The sequence below is a fragment of the Macaca mulatta genome, chromosome 14 (genome assembly GCF_049350105.2).
Source record: "Macaca mulatta isolate MMU2019108-1 chromosome 14, T2T-MMU8v2.0, whole genome shotgun sequence".
NCBI classification, from domain to species: domain Eukaryota; kingdom Metazoa; phylum Chordata; class Mammalia; order Primates; family Cercopithecidae; genus Macaca; species Macaca mulatta.
The window spans coordinates 14,570,324-14,584,658 of NC_133419.1; the positions used below are offsets into that span (position 1 = coordinate 14,570,324).

General features: G+C 45.1%; 1 protein-coding gene across 1 annotated transcript in view; it reads right to left on the bottom strand.

Moving 5' to 3' along the window:
- The window catches only part of DTX4 (deltex E3 ubiquitin ligase 4), a 36,027-nt gene that overhangs the window by 5,900 nt on the left and 15,792 nt on the right, over positions 1-14,335 (bottom strand). Inside the window, exons 3-8 of the mRNA XM_001088765.5 lie at positions 13,461-13,522; positions 12,935-13,096; positions 11,094-11,155; positions 9,997-10,149; positions 6,874-7,035; positions 2,511-2,600 (exon numbers count right to left, since the gene is read on the bottom strand). Coding sequence (XP_001088765.2) covers positions 2,511-2,600; positions 6,874-7,035; positions 9,997-10,149; positions 11,094-11,155; positions 12,935-13,096; positions 13,461-13,522 — 691 coding nt within the window. The remainder of the gene's footprint in view (positions 1-2,510; positions 2,601-6,873; positions 7,036-9,996; positions 10,150-11,093; positions 11,156-12,934; positions 13,097-13,460; positions 13,523-14,335) is intronic.

Sequence of the window (14,335 nt, forward strand, 5' to 3'; positions counted from 1 at the left end):
TACAATGAAGTCCAATGTTAGGTTCCTGGAACAGCAGATGTGAAGGATAAGGATGAGAAATTGGTGTGAGGAGAAGGTTTAACTCACACTGTAGTAGGTCTTATATGTCAAGCTGAGAAGACTGCACTTTGTTGTTTCTTTGTTTTATTTCTTTTACACACAAAAAGCTTGATTCTAGAAACTGTTTGAGATAACTAACCTGGTAGCAGGTAAAAGATGAAGAAGTCTTATCTATGTTGGCAGTGGCAGGGTTAGAAGAGGAGTCTAGTGGTTTGGAAGGCAGTGAGTGCAGGGAGAAATGAGCTAAATGGATGTAGTGGATAAGAACAGGTGGATAAGAATAGGTTCATGTGCCCATCTGGGTACCAGGAACTCTGAGTATGTCATTAACATAAAGAGGGAGGCCTGGAAGAAAAGCAGCTCTTGGCAACAGGATTCTAGTTTTAACTGCAGGACTTTAGAATAGAGACATTTCGCCAAGAGTTGGGATGTAGCTCCAGGGCTCAAGCACAGAAATCTGACTCTTCAAGGTAAACAGTATCAGGGATGGTCCTCACCCCTAATCTGGGGACACTGCACTCGCACATCTTCTCTGTGTGGTTGATTTTCTATTTCTTCCAAAATACCTGCTTCCCACCTGTAGGGGGAGACCATATCCATACCCTTTGACAGGAAACCCAAAGGGCCTCCCTGTAGAAAGGTCACCGTCCCACCCCTTATCTGGCTTGCCCAGGACTTGTTGGGGCCTGTGAAGGGGTGAGTGGAAGTAACAAGCATCCAGGAGCTCTAAATGGGATTACACACTTCCACTTGGGTTCTCTGTCCTCTGTCCCCTCCACGGGAAGGGCATGGGCCACAGAAGGGCTGCTCCTTCCACCTGGGCTCCAGAACAGGAAGACACATGGAGCCGACTGAAGCTGCTGCTATGGTCTGAATATGTGTCCTCACCAAATTGCCATGTCGAAATCCTCACCCTCAAGGTGACAGTATTAGAAGGTGGGTCCTTGGAGAGGTGATTGCAGCAGGTAATGACAGCAGAACCCTAAATGGATGACATTAGTGCCCTTATAAAAGAAGCCCCAGAGAAACCCCTTGCCCCCTTCTACCATGTGGGGACACAGTGAGAAGGCACCATTTACGAACCAGGATGGGTTCCTATGAAGAAGTCCTAGCCAGACACTAAATCCACCAGCGCGTTGATCTTGGACTTCTCAGGCTCCAGAATTGTGAGACATAAGTGTCTATTGTTTATAAGCCACCCTGTGTACGGCACTATGTTACAGCAGCCAGAACAGACTAAGACACTGACCCACAGCAACAACATAGCCATAGCTGCTGACATGCAAAGTGCATGACAAATAAACACTTGTTCAAGTAAGCTGCGGAAATTTGGAGAGAATGCTCACTAAAATACATCTTGTCCAATATTCCCCCCAGTACTCCCTGTAGATCAATGGTTCCTACTCCTTTTGAAATCAGGAAAGATTTTGAAAATCCAACGATTTTCTGGCCTCATCCATAGAAATACAAACATACATTTTTTTATTCGAATTTTAGAGTTCATAGAACCACTGACGCCTAACCATGAATCACTAGGAATCCAGAAATCCAATGATTGTTTTCTCTGCCCTTTTGAGAAAAATTCAAATGATATGAAAGTACATAAAAAGAAAATAATCTACATGTTAAGATCCCTATCCCAGACCAGTGTTTCTCAAGCTTCAAGGTGTTGTCAGATCAGCTACGCATCTCGTTAAGATGAAGTGGCTTCTGGTTCTGCATTTCTATCAAGCTCCTATGTGGTGCCACTGGTGCTGGTTCCAGGACCAGCTTTTAAGCAGCAGGACTCTCGACACAGGATCTTAAAATAGATAAATTATTGCCAGTAATACCCTAGAGAGGAAACAAACTGATACGGTCTGACTGTGACCCCACCCAAACCTCATCTTGAATTGTAGCTCCCATAATTCCCACACGCTGTGGGAGGGACTCAGTGAGAGATAATTGAATCATGGGGGCGGTTTCCGCCATACTGTTCTCGTGGTAGTGAATAAGTGTCACAAGATCTGATGGTTTCATAAGGGGTTTCCCCTTTCACTTGGCCCTCATTCTCTCTTGACTGCCACCATGTAAGAGTTGCCTTTCATCTTCTGCCACAATTGTGAGGACTTCCCTGCCACGTGGAACTGTGAGTCAATTAAACCTCTTTCCTTCATAAATTACCCAGTTTCATTTATGTCTTTATTAGCAGCGTGAGAACAGGCTAATACACAAACGAAATGTCCCACTCCCACCCACCTGCAAAAAAAAACCAAAAAAATTCGAATCGTAGCCACCCCACCTATGGTTGACTCAAACTTGACCTTGCTACTGTGTGCATCTAGAGTTAAAAGAGACACAGTTCTCTTTGGTCTGTGCATTGTAAGAAGTAAAACTTTAGGCCTTGATATAGAAGTAAACTGCCCGATCTATTCTAAAACCTAGTTCTGGGTGGAAACCTCCGGTCTTACTTTTCTCCCTTTCTCGCTGTCCGGAAGGTAACAATGTCGTGGGAAGCCTCGGGCGCTGAAACTCTTCCCAGGATTCGGGTGTTCTGGTCCCTGAAAGCAGAAAGCAAGCAAGCAAATGGCATTTTTCAAAATATTTCTGATAAGAGGCGGGTTAGGCTGTGACTAATTTCAATAATAATGATAATAATAATTCCCACAGCGCCTCAAGAGAGAACAGACCCGGAAAGCACTGTGAATGGTCATTTAACACATGTTTCTGTGTCCTTAGACCTGGGTTTGGATGCAGAGCTGCTACCTCCCACTGTGTTAGCTGGAACCCTCCCTTGGGGCTTTTGTTCCCCATCTCTCTAACAGGAATGATGCAGAGTCCTTCCCTTATGGGGCTGTTATAAATGTTAAGTGAGCAGTGCTTGATGAGTAGTAAGAGCTCAGTAAATGTTTAACATCATTGTCCATCATCTTCATCATCTATTGTCTTACAAAAGAAGAAATCTGCAGTGCAGAGAAGATAAGTGGCTTCTGTAACATTAGCGGCTTTGCTAAAACTGAAGCCCAGATTTCCTGAGGCACACTCTGGATTTTTAACTACTCAGAATAAAGAAAGTGCCTCCAAGCTACGAGGCATGCCAAAAGAATTTTCTGAATGATTCTTGTGGATTTTCTCCTTTGTCCTTATGGGTTTTTGTTTGTTTTCTTCTTTAACAATAGGAATTGGAATAGTCAGGACTAAAAATCTTCTAACAGCATTTCAGCTATTGCCACCCAATACCCTATTAAGTAGGCAGTCTCAGGCCACTGAGTGAGAAAAAAACCTGAAGAACAATTGAGTGAGAACAGGTTTCCTAATCAGTGCCCAGAATGGGTCCACAGGCCCCCTTGAGAAGCTCATGAAAAGCGGCAAATTTTCTCCCGGTAACAATGACCAAATCTCTCCCTCCCCATACAAAGGTTTGTCTATGATTTCTGAGCATCCTTGACCCCCTCAGGGATGGAATCCTCTTTAAAAATCCCTTCTAGATTCAACCAGTATAAAACTGATACTTCCATGCTGTCATGTACATGATCAGCAAATATATCCTGTCTGAATAAATGAATGAGTGTGGAAGAACAAATGAATGAAAAAACGGAAGAAAAAACCCCAGATTTTTCTTTCTCTCTTATTATGGACCATGGTTCCAAAATGATAAGAAATTCTGTGGTTTTCCATTTTCTTAAATAGTTAACCTGATTCAAGATCACCTATGGTTTGATGCAGTAAATGCAATGGGGTCTCAGAGAGGAGAGGTCACCGTGAGCTGAAAAAGCAACAACGCCTTCTTGGAGATGCAGAATGCAGCATTTATGAATTTTACATTCATAGGAAATCACTACAAATTTACAACCTTCCCATGGCCCCGGCTGTTTCTAAATCAAGTTGCCTGACTGAAAGGCCAATTCTAACCACAGCTCTGACTGCTCCTGATCTGCCTGGGACTGTTGCTTGTGTGGCCAACTCAGATGCCTGCCTGGCACTGACCCAACATGGCTGTGCCCTCCCAGCTCGTTGCTAAGTGGAGCAGTCACGACTCTGCCTCAGCCCAACCCAGAGTTTCTCCCCAAGGGAATGGTTCTCTGCAGTGAATGCAGAGCTTGAAGGTCTCGACTCCTCACAGAGGCGCATGCCTGTGTGGTGCCTGGAAACTTGAGTGACATGGCACTGAGTGTCCTGCTACTTACACGGAGGGATGAATGTAGATCCTAACAGTGGAGAGCTGCATTTCTCTTGATACGAGCTTGGGTTTTTCAGGAGGAACCACCACGGCACCCATCAAGGCAGCATGCGCCACCTCTATCCCCTAGTGTGGGTTCTCTGCTCTTTAATCCTGGAGGAAATGGTAGCCCCAGGTTTGTCTTTGCAAGCTTCGGTCTGTTCTACTGCTCACCAGATCATTGGCTGTTTCTCCCAAGTCCTGTTTTTTTCATTCATGTCTGTATCACCTTGACTCACTGCCTCTGAGACACTCGAGAAGTCTCACCTGACCCCATATCCAACCGTATCTCTCTCTTCCTTATCCTGGCCTTCCCTTGTTCGAGCCCCATTCCTAGGGCCTGGACTGTGGCAGTGGTCTTTTAATTGGTCTTCTTCCCTCTGGCCATCCCCGACTCTTTTGCCTGACTAGCCTTCCTAGAGCATAATTGCAATCACACAGTGGTCCATACTCCTAACTGCACACCCAAGAGCTGTTGAGTAAAATCCATGACCCCCGCCCTGGTATTCAATGCCTTCTATGATCTGGATGCAACCTCCCTCATGGCCTAGTCTTTTCCCTGTACCTCCTTCATGCTTCCTCCCTGTACTTCCTTGCAAGTCTTGAGCCCCAAATGAAACCCTTCCTTCTTGTCCTTTGATACTCAAATTTTTCCTCTACAACCCTCTTACCTCCTCCCACTAAAAACATTCTCCTCCATTTCTTCATGTCTTTCTAGACTCAACTAGAGAATTCCCTGCACTAGAAAGTCTCCTCTGACCCTCCCAGACAGAGAGACATAAGCCCTCCTCTTTACCATGACAAGGAGGACCTAAAATAATGTTGACAAGCAGGTGTGGAGCATCTTGGCACTGTGCTCATCCTTCAATACACATAGACAAACGTTATCTCCCATTCTCACCAAACCTCTGCCAGTTGGGCTCCTGGCTGTGCAGGTGAAGAAATCAGGCTCCAAAAGGTCAAGAGCCTGTTGTCTAAAACAGCGGTCCCCAACCATTTTGGCACCAGGGACTGGTTTTGTGGAAGACAACCTTTCCATGGACCGGGGTGGTGGGGGATGGTTTTGGGATGATGTAAGAGCATTGCATTTATTGCGCACTTTCTTTCTATTGTTATTACATTGTAATATATAATAAAGTAATTATACAACTCACCATAATGAAGAATCAGTGAGAGCCCTGAACTTGTTTCCCTGCAACTAGGTGGTCCCATCTGGGGGTGATGGGAGACAGTGACAGATCATCAGGCATTAGATTCTCATAAGGAGTGAGCAACCTAGATCCCTCACATGCACAGTTCACAATAGAGTTTGTGCTCCTATGAGAATCTAAGGCTGCTGCTTATCTGGAGAAGGCAGAGCACATGGGGTATTACTGGCTCACCCACCACTCACCTCCTGCTGTGCAGCCTCTTCTGTGGCCTGAGGGTTGGGAACCCCTGGGCTAAAGGCACCAGCTAATAAAGACTCAGCCGGGAAGTAGAACCCAGTCCGTCGGACTTTGAAGGCCTGTGTTCTCACTTTGTCTACATTGCATCTCAGAGGTTTTGTTAGTGATGTACATTTATCTTCCCCTGACTGGCTGGTAAGCCCCTCCAGGAAGAACCATGATTTATTCACTTCTTCTGCAGGCTATCACAACTTCCTGTTTTATTTCCTCCACATCGATGATCGCTATCTGGAAGTACCTTGTTTATTCATTTGTTTCCTTTATGGCCTTCCTGGCCCCATTAGAATAGGGGATTCAAGGAGCAAGGATTACATCTACTTTGCTCATTGCTTCTCCAATGTCTAGAACATGTCTGGACCATAGTCCACACTCACATGTTTGTTAAATAAAAGACAAAATGGAAGAAGAAAACTAGGGGGAGGAAAAGAGGAATTAATATTTGCTAAAGAAATGCATACAGTGAATGCCCCAGAACACTCAGAAAAAGCTTCATTGTGTAAAGGAAGGTGCCACATTTGGATTTACTGGCAGGAATAGTGTTCAAATTTGTTCTTCAGGACTGTCTTTCAAAGAATCAAAAGAGGAAAGTAATGCCCACCAAAATCAAAGCCAAGTATAGCTATCAAATGACAAGTGCAAATACCGTTTGACAAAGAAATTCCACTTCTGGAAAATTATTCTACAGATATATTCACATGTGTACAAGGTTATTCATTCCAGCATTATTTGTTGTAGCCAAAGACTGGCAACAATCCATATGCCCATCAAATGGAGACTGCTGAATGCAAATAGTGGTGCATTTATACAATGGATGATTACACAGACACAAGAACGAGGAAGCTCTCTCTATACGGATGTGGAAAGATCTACAGACTATATAGTTAACTGAAAAATGCAGGATGCCAAACAATGTGCCTAAATGGCACTGTTTGTGAAAAAAAAGGGAGGGGTGGATGCAGTTCTCTGTTGCATGTGCACAAAGAATCCTGGAAGGATACATAGGAAAGTCAGAACAATGGCGATGAAGTCAGGGGATGTGGGCGAGGCTGGGTAGATGGAGGACAAGTGTGGGAAGGAGACTCTTCATATGTAACATTTTACCTACAAACATGTAGAACAATAAAAACCAAGGGCTGAGGGAAAGGCTCACCTGAGAGAAAGGCTCACCTGAATGCCAGGGGGGATGCTGTAGATAATCCGGATGGTTTTGCAGTCTGGGTGGCCAGGCAAGGAGTGGGGGATGAGGTGGTACTCCATCTTCCCCGGAGGTTGGGTGCCTGTCTTCACCCCATAAATGGTCTTGCAGGTTGGACACTGCAAACTCCCATCCTGAGGGGCCATGGCCAGAAGAGCCAGATTGGGAAACAGTTTTGGCAATAACTTCCCCACCCAGTCCCAAAAGGTACCAGAGATAAAGGGCCAGGGGGACAAAGTGTGCCCTAATGAGTGATAGATCTTAGTTTGTCACCCCCAGCTCAGTCACGTAGGCCATTTCTGCTGTCTTCAAAGTAATAGGAGGTAAATTCCACAACTGGTCCCATGCTCCACGCTGAGGGATATGTAAGAGAAGCCCCTGTCCCTGAGGAGGGGACCAGCTCACTAGGGCAGGAGCAGACACAGGGAGTCATTATTCAGCTACTCAGTGCCAAATGGGTGGAACACACAGCAAGACCTGGAGAGCAGCAACTGCCCAGTTCCTGAGCATCAGAATCACCCACACAGCTTGTTAATCATACAGATGCGTGGGCCCCACATCAGGTCCACTGAGTAAGAACTGGGAAGCTGCAAAGCGTAGTGGTTCAGGCTGTGAATGCGAAAATCAGGCTGCCTAGGCGTAATTCTTAGCTCTGCCATCTGCCTGCTGTGTGACCTTGGACAAATTAATTAACTTCTCTGAGTCTCAGTTTCCCTTATAGGAGAAGGATAAAAAATATCTGTCTCATTGGGTTGTTGAGAGAATTAAATGAGATAATCTATAGGAAGCTTTTAGCATGTGGTGTATCTAAATGTTATCAGCATTTTTGCAATTTCTGTGGAAAGACTGATGCTCATACAGGTTTGGAAACTACTGCTATGAAAAGAGAAACTGGCCACTAAGAGCTGGAGTAAGTGAGGATAACTTTAAGAAAACAGTCCTTGAAGAATAGCTATGAATTTGCTTAGAAGGATAGAGTGTAAGGTCTGCACAAATACCTAGAAGAAAGAATGAGGCCAGTAATTATAGTGCTTTAAATCATACTATAAAGAGAGTTTAACATTTCTTGTTTCATTTAGGCCTCAGCTTCTGACACTGGCCTGGAAGAAATTATTAGTCCCTTTTTATAGAGAGGAAAATCGAGGCACAGCAAGATTAAAGGACTTACTGCTTGTCAGGGGGTGGGGTCTGTTTAAACCCCCAGCTTTGCATTGCAACTCAGTGGCTCCATTAGTGGGAAGAGGCAGTTCTGGATGCAGGGATGTATGGTCTCACTGCAGGGCCTGGTGAGGTGCTGCCTGGAGGAGGGCCTGGACACCAAATCCTATTCCCAGGCTCGCAAAAAGGAGGGGCGAAGAGAAGGAAGGCGCATGGGCTGGGAGCAATGTGTGTAAAATGTGCTGCTGTGCAGCTGGGAATGAAAGCTTGCCAGGACATCCCCATCTCCTCAGGAAGACAGGGATCCTCTGCTGAGCTATTTAGGGACTTCTCCAGTCTACTCACTTAAAGCAATAGCTCGTATTCAGGGTTACTATTCTCTGAAACCAGACTCCCACTCTCTGCTCTGGCCTTGACTTGCTTCATGACCTAGGGTGAATCACTCCCTTCTTCCTGGGCCCTTTTCTCTCATGTGTTTGATCAAATAAAAACACAAGCTTCAAAGTATTAGTGCAAAAGAGAATAAAGCATAGACTCTTGAGAAACATTTTTGAAAGCCCCACGGAAATAAAAGTAGAGTTACCATATTCTTCTTGAATATAGACATCAAATAGGGAACAAATGTGCTAAGGAACCCCTTTAAGCCCAAAATAACCTCTTGAAATGCAAGATCCCAATGAAATCTTTTAGCCCAGGGTTGGGAAAGTGAGCAAGTGATCCAGATTTGCATCCCCCATCAATGACCGACCACCCACCACTAGAAGCATGTCTCTCAGGGACACCAAGAAAGTGCTTTGAGAACTTCAATCAAATAGGCTACATGAAGATGAAGGAAAAAATTACAGCCTTTAATACAAAGGTGATATCAATTTGAATAATAATAGCATAACACCCCATAAAGTAGGTATAGTTTTAATCTCCATCTTCCAGATGGAAAATGAAATCTCAAAGAGATTGGAAAACCTTGCCCAAGGTCATTCAGCTAATAAGCCAGGATTCAAGTTCAGGTCTCCCACCTCTCTTGCCTCTACTTCTTTCCCACAGTAACAGATGTATAGAACAGACCCTGAAACCCAGACAAACTTCTTGCTTAGTGAGAGGTTGGGAGCTATCAGGGATATCACAGACTCTCATGTAATCTAAGCTTGGCATGAAGAAAGAGGTAGTATTTAAACTCATGGAGATGGGGAGTAAAAGTTATCTCGGGCATAGGAAAGAACGTGAGGCAATGACTTAGGAAATGCTCAGACATTGTAAGGAAAGAATCATCACCTATGGAGCCTTCCAGACTCCAAAGAACCAGCTCTAATGAGGAGATACCATTGCATTGTCAGATAATAGTCAAAATAAGCATCCAAAACAGCCTTCCCCTCTTCCAACAGTGGGATTCTAGGGCAGGGATTACCAGGTGTACTTTGGCAACAGTCTTTAGTACCTTTGAAGGGCCAATCAAGGGTATTTTGAAACTGTCCAAAGAAAATTGTAGCTGAAAATCACTATCCCTGGAGAAGAAAGGGTGATTGGGAAACCCATTTACAATGGTATGAACGAATACTCACCAAGGGTCTAGAGCTGTGATAAGAACTTCCTTTTCTCTCACTGATGGGAACACACTTCACCTAGCAATGGGCCATGACAATGGGCCACTCCCCTCAGAACCCTCATGGACAAAAACCTACCCCCCTCTTAGATCTGACACTGAAGATGGAGAGTTAGATAGCACAGCCCAAAAGGGAAGGTGAAGACGGGTCTTACCAGCGCCGTAATTTAGTAAAGAACTGATCCTGCTGAGAACAGCCAAGATCCTCACTCTTGCCTAGGGGTAATCTCTAAGACTTCCCAGATCACTTGAGCAAGGACCCTATAGGGCCTTCACCATCTTGCTACTCCATAGCCCAGTGTGAAGGGTGGCAGGAGCCCCATAGGCTGGCACTGACCTTGTTTCCATTGTTGTACATGGCGACCAAGCAGTAGATGTGGTAGATGTGGCCGCATCTGGATAGCTTCCCTACCAGGTCAGGTTTTACCGTAGGCTGCGGGCCCTTGTAGCCTGAGGGGGCCGTGAGGCGTTCCATACAGATGGTGCAGTCCTGGGGAGGGAGGAGACACAGCAGAGAGGCCATCAGCTCTCACCCAGCCTGGGAGATTTCCACATGATCTCAGAGGTCAGATGAGCTCTTACCACTTCTCTTCTAAAACGTCCACAAATCAGGGTGTATGTGCTTTCTGGAATCTAAACATCGTTTTATCTTATTTTACACAACAACATCCTGAAATAATTCCTGGTACTGATTAACTTGGGCTCATCATCTAAATTATCATAATCATGAGGGCCATGACAATGCACTGCCCTTCTGTTTTGTCCTCCAATGGCTTATGGAGGAAACAAATGCTGTCGACAAGCCCACTGACGAGCTTTACTTGAGGTGAACCTGTAAAGGAATGTAAAGGAATTGTGTTTTAACTGTTCCAGAGGGACTGCTATTTAAATAAATGTCCAACAGGGTTTCTCAACCTCAGAACTATTTACATTTTGGGGAGGACAATTATTTGCTGTGAGGACTGTCCTGGGCATTGTAGGGTGGTTAGCACCATCCCTGGCCTCTGCTCTACTCACAAGGTGCTGGTGACATCTCCTCTCCTGAGAATAATGACAACAAAAATGTCTCCAGACATGGCCAAATGTTCCCTCAGGGGCCAAATTGTCTCTGTTTGAGAACCACTGTTCTGTATCAAACCCATTTTAAGGTGAGTTCTTGTGGCTTACCATACTGCTTTTCTGAAATTGAGACTGCCGTGTTAAGGTAGCTTAAAATCAACCAGCACTAGGTTGAAGGGGGAAGCGGGAGAGACTGAGGTGCAGCTGCAGCTCTGGACCATGGCCCTTGAACCCTCAGTGTCAGCTCTGACCAGTTCTGTACCCATCAGAGCTTGGAATGAAGCCTCTGCCATATCCCGTAGAAACTGACAACGGCAGAGGAAATGCGTGTGGGTGATGGAGAGGTGAATCCCGTTCTCCTAACTCTGAACTCACCTCATCTGGTGGGTGCCGGACTTTCTGGAGATATTTTTTTAGCACTTCCTCTGGGGTTTTACCTGCAGAGACAGGAGGTTCAGTGGGTCACCGAGGCAGAGGTAAGATATCAAACAGCCTTGCCATGCTAGGCATGACAGAGGGGGAAGTTATTAGGCAAGTTAAAAGCAAAAAGGGGAGGAATTCCTTCTGCAATGGAAGTTAAGAACATGGAAGAGAGTATGGATTGTGCAAAAGCAAGTAAGATGGTTTGAAGAGAAAGCTTTACTTCTTGCAGTCCCTTTTCTGACATCTCTGCCTGTTTTCAACAAACCCACTTTTTAAATTGAGAAGGTTTGAGTGGGTTTCTCTTCCTTGTAATCAAATGATTTGATAACAGCACTTTGTAAACGGTTACACGTTAAATAGACGTTAGGCACTTACCACCTTCATTTTACAATTTGCTAAGTATAGTCTCAATTTATAATGTGGTGTCAATGTGAGCTTATTTGTATGGGAAACAAGGAAGTTACGACCCACAACTCCAGAACAGTCTTTCCTGGCTGTGGATGACACTGTCACCGCCAGCAAGCACAGCCCTGCAGCAGGGGAAGGGTGATCCTCTGGGAAGCATCCTGATGGGCTGCAATGATTTAGGGATTTTTTGGGGGGACTGGACTCTTAAAAGGTAGCCCAACCTGAAGGTAGAGGATGGGATGATACAGCCTGAAAAATGATCAGTGCCACCTTGGGCCACTCCCTTAATTTCTCTAAGCTTCTGTTTTCTCACCTAGGAAATGGGGATGAGCAATAGCACCTACCTCAAAGGGTTGCTTAGACAATTGAATGAGCAAATGGATGTAATGCCCTTTAGCTCTCTGCCAGATAAGGGCCCGATGTGCACTATTAATAATAACAGGAAGAGTGGGAAAGTGTAAAATGCTGTTATTTCCTATAAGACTATGAGCAAGGCAACTGAGCTCATTTAAGCAGGGAAATCTTGATAGACTGGAAAAGTGGGACAAGGGTTTGAGGAAGTGGATCATGCAACAGCCAAAAGCTTCGATGCAGGCCCTTTCCTCTGGCTGCCCTGCTTCTCTTGTAAGAATTAAGCTCTAGTAATTAAGAGCCTATTTCTTGCCAGGCCCTGGGCTAAGTGCCACACACATATGATCCAATTTAAACTTCACAAGTTTGCAAGGTTGGGGCTTAGGGAGATGGTCAAATTTAACAACTAATGCCAGTGACCAGAAAGACCAGCCACAGAGCTAAGCTGGGGTCCTGCAATGCTAGGAAGGTACAGATATTGACCCCTTACTTGCCGGATTGTGTGCAGGTAGGAGGGGGTTCCTAAAGGAGGATTTCTGAGCATCTGTGCATTCTAGGGGGACACAGGACAGTGACTATATCCTGTCATTGATGCATTCCAGGATATACCTGCTGGATACCAGTTATACCAGTTGTGACTATTTTTACTTCATTATAAAGATGAGAAAATAGGGGCTCCATGTGGTCACCCAACTTGCAAGAAACAAAGGTACGATTTGACTCCAGTCTATTTTGGTTCCAATGCCAAAGTCATCTTTCTCTTCTAACATATTTTCTTTGTACCACACCTTATATTTTTATGTTTCTACACTTTTGCACTATATATTTTTATTTCTCAAGGTGTTTCTATATGATCCATACACAATCAGCTTTGGTATAATTATCAACGTTTACTGGTTAGGCCCACTCAGCAGATGCAGAAATTGAGGCACAGAGGGTGAAGCTGTGGCTATGACCCTTGGAGGTGGAGGCAGAGTCAGGGCTGAGAGCCAAGTCTTTGACTCTCAGTACCCCATGAGACAAGAGGCTGGTACCTTTCTTGGCTTGTTTTTTGGTGGTCTTGCGGCTTGTGTTGGAAACCCCTGGGATGGATTTTATTTCACTCTTGCTGACGGGGGGTGGGTGTAGGACCAGCTTTGGTGGCCTGGTGAGACACACAGGCAGCCCCGCTGCACTCATGAGGATCCCAGTGATTCCTGGAAGGGGCAGGGCATGGGTGAGGAAGGACTGGAGACTTAGCTCTCAACATTCCCCAAATTCCTCTTTCCCCATTAACCTACTCTCCTCCTTTCCAGGAGAAAGTTCTCATAATTCCTGGATTCTCTACCCTGCACTTTCCCCAGAAACTTATTTATTCACTCACTTATCTTCAATTGCATGCTTTCCTTTCAGTAATAAGTTCTTCTCCAAACTCTTCATACCCTTCCCATGCAATTCCTAAAATCACCATTTCTTTCATTAATATCCAGATTCTCTCCTTTTTTCCCACAAATGCTCATGACCTATTTCATCACTCTGATTTCTCTACCTTAACCCAGAGCACCCTGGGGTTTCTCTTACCTGCCAAGGCAGGGTTGACAGGGCTGGACCCATTTAGGTTCTTCACTGGGACTGTGGGGACCCTGTGAAAGGAAAGAGCAGATACAATGTCATTTTGACATGTGGAACAAAATGGACTAGTATTTAATTCTAATAAAATGCAGTAAGTGCATAACACAGCAGACAGCAGGAAGTGGCATCTTCAAAACCTAAGTCAGGCCGTGTCACTCCACCACTCAGAACCTCAGAACTATGTTCCTCAGTTCACTCAGAGTCAAAGCGAAAGTCCTAGCAAGGCCCACAGAGCCCGGCACGATCTGCCAACACTGCCACCCAGCTTCTCTTATTCATCTTGCTTCCTCTCATGTCACTCAGCTGTCGAGGAGCCAGGTGCATTCCTGCCTCAGAGCCTTTGCATATGCTGTTCCCTGTACCCAAAATGCCCTTCCACCAGACAACTGCTTAGTTTCCTCCTACAACTCCTTCAGTCCTGGCTTAAATCCTACCTACCAGGTGAGGTTCCTGAGACCATCGTATTGAATACTGCTACCCACCCCTGCATCCCACGCCAGGACTCCTGCTCTACTTAGGATCCTTTAAAGGAAATTATTGCTCATTATGCCTCCTTCTAGAATCCAGGCTCTACAAGGGCAAAGTATCTTTGTCTGTTTTGTTCAGAGCCAGACACTAGCAGGCATTCAACTGATATTTGTTGAAGGAATGAAAACACAAAGAAGCAAGTTCAAACCAGGGTACACACAAGAGTCACCTAAGACGCTTTTAGAAGGACAGAGTCCCAGATGTAGACCAGAATATCCACCTGTGGAGCACAAGAAGTTGCATTTCCCAAAGCTCCTGAGAGGATGCAGATATAGTAATCCCCAGCAAAACATTTG